General features: G+C 38.5%; 1 protein-coding gene across 2 annotated transcripts; it reads right to left on the bottom strand.

The window, feature by feature from the left end:
* Window positions 1–180: 180 nt before the first annotated feature.
* Window positions 181–6,156, bottom strand: dcun1d2a (DCN1, defective in cullin neddylation 1, domain containing 2a). Of its 2 annotated transcripts, XM_083536572.1 has the most exons (8): window positions 6,026–6,151; window positions 4,321–4,435; window positions 3,181–3,397; window positions 2,856–3,024; window positions 1,952–2,082; window positions 1,771–1,853; window positions 1,567–1,663; window positions 181–1,075 (listed from the first exon to the last, which is right to left on the bottom strand). In XM_083536572.1, exons 1-8 carry the CDS (start codon window positions 6,097–6,099, stop codon window positions 996–998), a joined length of 966 nt encoding a protein of 321 aa, XP_083392698.1. In that variant the 5' UTR covers window positions 6,100–6,151; the 3' UTR covers window positions 181–995. The 2 variants fall into 2 exon arrangements, with proteins under 2 accessions (XP_083392698.1, XP_083392699.1); XM_083536573.1 differs by lacking the exon at window positions 4,321–4,435 and having other exon boundaries at window positions 6,026–6,156.
* Window positions 6,157–7,290: the final 1,134 nt, after the last annotated feature.

Below are 7,290 nucleotides of genomic sequence, written 5' to 3'. Positions count from 1 at the left end.
TGCAGAAGACTAATCAAGGTTGTCTATGGTTTGATACTAAAACCTGCAAACGGGTTCAAACAATAACCTCTATTACAGGTCATTTGCACTTTTGTTATCTTGTTGTTTTTCTATGTACGTCCCATAGGGAACACAATACACAGAAATTGCCTTATTAAAAAAAAGCACTCCAGAAATATGTAGAGGTAATAATTTATTTATAACATAATCCTGGCATCTGGTAAACAAAATTGAGAAACACTGAATGGCATTCTTGTCACAACAGATTCTGCAAGACAGCAGACATTATTGTAATATGTGGAAATCAAAAAGGATGCATTGAGTTAATTAGTTCATTTACACAATTAATCCTCCACACATTAATAAATGGTTCTTTTATACTTTATAAAATATTGTTTATTTATAATATTTATTTCTGTACATACCGCTACAGTATTTTACAACGGCAACAAGTGTGCTGGTGGTATGAGCTACATGTTGCTCTGTCCATGGGGCTCTTTTTATTTTATTTTTTTAATGCATCTGACCTATCCATCTTGTTGAGTCCTACAGGAGGTATGCATGCTGAAAAGAAACGGCGCTTAAACCACATTTTGTCTCATACTATGATTTGTGTATGTGGATGGGGGAGGTGTGCAACTGTGTATTTGTCTGCAAATGAGAATGAGGTACTGGATTTGCAGAGATCCTCCAGAATCCCTCAGGGTCTCCGTACAGGGTTAGTTAGCTTGCCAGCAGCAGCACCTGACATTGTGCATGTGACAGCTCTAAAAGAAATGTTGAGCATCCAACCTTCACCTGCTGTATTTTTTTGTCCCCTTTGTATTGCTTGAAGGTTTGATTCCCTTCTATTCTCTTCTTTCTTCATCAAGCCTGCCGGTTTCAAGTGTTTCTCCATGTTTTCCTTTTTGTATGTTTCATACAAGTCTTTAAAAAAAAAAGCTGAAGTCAGTGAGGCAACACAGGCCCATGATGTCAAACTGCCACCATCAGATCTATACACTTTTGTGTTTCGATCCAGTAACGATCGGCCGAGCAAATTCCACAAAGTCATCTATTAGGACTGGCCATGCTCCTAAAATAAGAATGTTAGTCAACCGTGAGACAAGTTCACCAAGTTCAGAGATTACTTTCAGCTTTCTCCAAATTATTCACAATACAACCTAACAAACAATCCACTATAAAATCTAACAATCATAATGATCTTTACATAATTTAAGATGTAAAGATTTAATTTTACTTGCTCAGCATTTTGAATCTCAAAATCCCTAATATTGTGTCATAAAATAATTCTATATTTGAAATTTTTACTAATGAAAATAGTCCTGTAGTTAAATCTCTCACCACAATTTGGTCAAATTACCAAATTATTAACTATATCATGGTTTATGTTGTAGGAAAGTGTACATTTACTACCATGGACAAATATTTTGGAATTCTTCTGAAACATAATACCAAGTGAACACACTAATGAATGTCACTGAGGGTCAAGGTGAAAGAATGCTAACTCTGTTTAGGAGCTGATTAAGCGGGTCTTAAGTCTCTAGGGTTAATTACTAAACTTACCTTCCTCATCATAATTTGACATGTCATCTGCAATAATGTTGCCAAAATCCAGAAGCAAGTTCCAGGTATCTCTGGGAATAGATCGCTTATGGTGTTCCTGTTCAGAGGGGAAAAACTCAGGGTATTTCTGATCAAGAATTTCTGAGTAGTGCTCATTTCATAAAAATGTTTTGTTTCTTTACAATGAAATTGCAAAACTCCTACCAATAAAAATTTATTCCAGAGATCAAGAAACTTGAAACGCCCCGTCAAAACGAGGTTCCAGTACGCGACTGCCATCTCCAAATCTAAAATACAAAGCAAACAGGCAATAAACGTACTTATTTTGCTCAAATATACGAATAGAAGTTGCATTCTTCATTCTGTTTCCCATCTGTACCATTACCTAAACCTTTCTGCCCAGGATTCTTTGCAAAATTAAAGGTAAACTGGTAGAAGTCCTTAAACTTTCCACTGTCTTTCAGTTCCTGCTCCAATCGAGGAAGCAAAGTTCGTAGTTTTTCTGGACTGTCACATCTGCAGGTAAATAGAAAGCAGCCAAGTTTGTCTCGAACCCAACAACAAGCATCTTCACTAATCATAAATGCTTTATATCAGTGGTCCCCAACCCCCGGGCCGCGGACTGGCACCGGTCCATGGGTCAATTGGTTCCCGGGCCGCACAGAAAGAATAAATAACCTACATTTCCATTTTATTTATTATCTGATTCTGAACGATGTTTTATTTTGGAAAATTACCGGATTCTCTCCGCCACATCTGTCTATGACTCACTCTTGATGCATGTCATGATGGCTAAGTCACATGTCTTACCTCCATCCTCTACCTTGGGCTATTGGGGCTATGGCCACTGACACATAATACATTACTGCTAAATTGAAACCCCCAAGCGAGCAAAATGAACAAAAAACAACACAGTGGATTCGAGTTTATTATTATATTTAGAAAATGCCAGTTTTTATGCTGGTCGTATCATTTTATTTTGTTGTATTTATCCACCACACCTTAAAGACCGGTCCGTGAAAATATTGTCCGACATTAAGCCGGTCCGTAGCGCAAAAAAGGTTGAGGACCACTGTTTATATGACATCTACCCCAAAGAAACATGTGCTGTAACTTTTGTGTTTCGACACAAAAACTCCTGGATGTGTGTACATAAAATAATTTAAAAGTATATCTACTATCACTGTCTGTATTTGTATCTGTCGGTGTCTAAAATCGAAATATTGGTTTACAGAAATTGAACTATGGTGTTTGTGGGCTCATACAATTTGAATTGCACCGAAACACACCCCAGTTCAGTCATGCCATCAAGGAACTCCTTCTTGCTAAACTCGCATTGCGTTGCTGCTCGGAACTTCCACGCTACTACTAGAACGCTTATGCTGGCCGGATCCAGGTTGAGGTCGTCGCAAAACTGTTGGATTCCATCAATCCCAATCTTATTCTCATCCTGAGGGTCTGTGAGGAACAATATCTTAGGTTTAGTCTTATATAAACATAGAAGGTGCATTGAGCAACATCATGCAAAGTCATTGACACATCCCAGTCAAACTTGGGAGAAGTAAACATACAGATCCTTCTCACAGTATAGAAAACAATAACTAGTCTACTTGCCTTTGTATCTGTTGTAGAGCTGCTCCAGCTTCTTTCGATCCACTGAGGATTTCATGGATTCCTTGAAGTAGAGATCCGGGTTTTGGAAGTAGTTGTCGGTAGCCACTTCTAGTTTCCAGTCATTCTGAGTGAGACAGTAAACAGCTGTCTTCTCGCCTGCTTGTGTGAAGGACATGAACTGTCGTACTTTGTCCTTCTGCGAAGATTTCAGCTTATGCTGAACAGGCACAGAGAAGAAGCACTCAGTCACACAGGAGGACACACGGAGAAGGACTGTCAACAGCGTGTACAAACAGAGACCAGCAAGAAACAGAAATACCCACATCAAGAAACTCAGAGACACCGGACAGTTAGGAGACGTACGAGAGACGTAAACAGGAACTAGTCTGAATAAGACGCCAGGATTATTATCGAAAACACACACACGCACATATCAAGCAAGGGTAAAGATTTGTTAGATTGCCGTCATGAGACAAATACTGAAGTGTGAAGTGTGACAGACTACTTGCTAGAGCAGCATGTGGTGGTAATATGAGCTGACATGACAGACCCCAAGAGCAAAAACACAAACCCTGCGCTGCAGAAGTGTATTATAGGTTAGAAGTGCAGAGCAAGCTTTTAGTGCAGACTATCTTTCCAATACATGAGAAAAGGGTGAAAAACGAGAAGCTGGTGGTTTAGGTGTAGACATGCACTAATACAATAAATAAGAGTTATAGGCTGTATGAGTTCACAGCGTTATTTAGTAAGTCCTGATCAAGCTGATCTGTTAGACGACTGCGGAAACACATTTACGCTGCCCCCTTTTCCTTTCCCATTCAAAATCGCATGATTGGTAGCATGATTGGTTTAAAGTCTACTGAAAGCCACCAGTCCGTGTGTCAGCGCTGACCAACCTCGAAAACGAGTGTACACAGCTAGTGTGCACTACACGCTAAAAAGGGAAAGGTACGTGCAGGGCGACAGCGGACTCCAATATCAACAACTGACCTTCCTGCTCACTACATATCTGCACTAATGTTTGGAAGGAGGCTGAAGAAAAACCCTTCTGAGTGGCGCTACAACTACATGCCCCAGACCCCCATCGGTGTTCCGCTCGCATATACGAGCGTTTTTTTCTGTCGTTTCCAGATCACCTACCATTTTTATCACTCGCTGTTTGACCAAATTGTTAGTCCCCATATACGGCTGCGCGTGAACATCAGGGGGAATGCGCCAGAGGAGCACCGCGCATGCGCACTGCAGCTCCCGTATTCTGGGAATGGTAGTGTTGGAAGGAGAAGGAAGATTGTTTGAACTACAACATATGATGCAGTAGGATTACGTCTAGTAAAATGAAGTTGACTATGGCAGGGTAGCTGAGTTTAGTGTCCTCCGCCTCGTAAACATGTGCTTCGTTTCCAACTGTGTCTATGTTTCAATGTCTTTGTAGCAAACACCTGGTTATTTCACTGCTGTCTATATCATTATACAGATTTACGTTATTTGTTAAATAAATCAAGCAAAAATCATTATTTATTTGTATTTTTATTTTTTTATCAGTTCGGGGTTTATACGTCCTATTAGTTCACTGCAATTTTTTTTTATGTGATACATTTTAAATATTTTTTTATTAGATTTTTATTCTAAAATGTTGCCATTCAAATTTATTTAATCTTTTTTTAATATACTTTATTCGTCCAATAACAGTACCAAGAGTACAGTCATCTTGCTACAGTCATACTATGCATACAGTCATCTTATTACAGTCATACTAAGCATACAATCATGTTGTTACAGTCATACTAAGTGTACAATCATTTTGTTACAGTCATACTAAGCATAGAGTTGCCTTGTTACAGTCATACTAAGCACACAGTCATCTTGTTACAGTCATATTAAGTGCATTACAGGTGTACTATGGTGTTTTTTTTACCTTTTAACCTTTCCATTAAGTCAAATTGATTTCTATAGCGCTTTCACAACAGACATTGTCTCAAAGCAGCTTTACAGAATTAAAGGTGAATGATGTGTATTTATCCCTGATGAGCAAGCTAATTATCATGTGTTTCTGTCAATAATGAAATATATATTTTCTGGGACACAGCCAAGTCAGTGTGTATTTAAAGATGAACTTAATGGGTAATTAGAATCAGCACATTTGAAGAAGTAATGAGCACAATATATTTTGTTCTTGATGGATGATTTGTCAGGAGACAATCTAAAGAATTGATAGCCAATAGTTGAAGTGGTGGCCAGGATAGAGGGTTATGAATACATGAGCGATACATGAATTACATACTTTTTTAGAAAATAACGAGGAACGTGAGGGTTATACATACAGTATGTCTATGTCTGAAGGGGGTATATCAAGACTGTGTTTTTGGCTAGTTCCATGTAACCTCCTGGCTTTATTTCTGCTGAATAAAGTCTACCATTATGACACCACAATCCTGGATCCTGGACTTTTATTTCTTTACTTGGTAGTTCAAATTTGTTACTGGATTTGTTGCTATTGATCAGAATTTGCCACCACAGTACTAAGCATACAGTCATCTTATTACAGTCATACTGAGCATACAGTTGTCTAGTTAAAGTCATAATAAGTGCATAATTAAAGTCATACTGTGCATACAATCATCTTGTTACTGTCCTACTAAGTGTAGTCATCTAGTTACACTTAGTACACCTCAGCTGTACTAAGCATACAGTCATCTTGTTACAGTGATACCAAGCATACAGTCGTCTAGTTAAAGTCATACTGAGCGTACAGTCATCGTGTTACGGTCGTATTGAGTGTACAGTCATCTTGTTACAGTCATACTAAGCATACAGTCATCTTGTTACAACCATACTAAGCATTTACCTGCATGTTGAACCGTGTATTGTTTTGTAGATTTCATAAAATTTCAGCTTGGATTTGAAATAAAGAAAACTCATTTATAACGAAAGGGCGCCTTCGAATACTGACATCATGACATGCAATAAACTTTATACAAGTTTATACGAGGATATGCAGCTGAGTGGTGATTAGCTGAGAATTGTTATCTTGAATTCACAGACTGTCTATCACCCTGTGTGTAACATGATTGCCTCTTATTCCTTTTTGGGAACAAACCAACAAGAATTGCATGTCACGTAGCTCTTTTAAAGGATCATATAATATACACTGTTTTGCGGACACAAAACAGTGGGAAAAGTCCATGAATTTTTGATTGTACAGTTAATTTCAAATGCTGCTGTGGTGACAAGCCATTAGTCTTAAGCCATTAATCACACACCAATCCACTCACTGTATTGTTGTTTATGTACTGTATGTTTATTCCACGCTGCAATACGTTTCCAAATCACCTACCATTTTTTATCATGTGCTGTTTGGCCAAACTGTTAGTCCCCATATACAGCTGTTAAATGATTAAATAATATATGCTGCTTTGTGGACACAATACATTGAGAAAAGTCAGGGAATGTTCACTTGTACTGTTTATTTCTATTCTGGTTTGAAGACATGTATTTACATGCCATTCCAGTCAGTGAGTTGTTCATTTTTGTAAGTACTCTATGTTCGTTCCACCCTGCATTGCCTGTAGTTGTTACAGCAGTTATATTGTATTTGTTATTATTTAGTAGTTCTATTGTATACTGTGTGCATATATTGTATTGTATCTTGTCTGATATGGTTGATACGTTTCTGTCATATTTTGCACTGAGGCCTCAGAGAAGTCTATTGCTTTTAATTGTATGCTTGTATAAGGCTTGATTGACAACAAACTTTTGTTCTTTAACAAAACCTTGGAATGGTCCTGCATTTTAAAACATCAGGTATACTTTTGATATGCAAACTTCATATCAGTCATTATTATTTGTCCTATGCATTGGACATGTCATTGAAAAAAAATTTCCAATGAGCCAAATGTCTAGAGTTTTCGCTGTCAGTAATGGTGTACGGCTTCTGTCGGATTCCCAGCCACCAATCATTCCCAACGCGGTAGTCACGTGTGTGGAGCCGGGCCCAGCCGCCCTATAAGAGATGGAAGAGCGAGCGGAAAATGGATTTAACGGACCAATCGTATCGCGGCGGGGGCGTGGCGTAGAGGGAAACGATTCCGCGGCGTCACGCACGCTGTCGTC

Source organism: Silurus aristotelis (assembly GCF_946808225.1).
Source record: "Silurus aristotelis genome assembly, chromosome: 3".
Taxonomy (NCBI): Eukaryota; Metazoa; Chordata; class Actinopteri; order Siluriformes; family Siluridae; genus Silurus; species Silurus aristotelis.
Note: the sequence above shows the minus strand (reverse complement) of the source record. Positions and strands in the feature narration are given on the sequence as shown.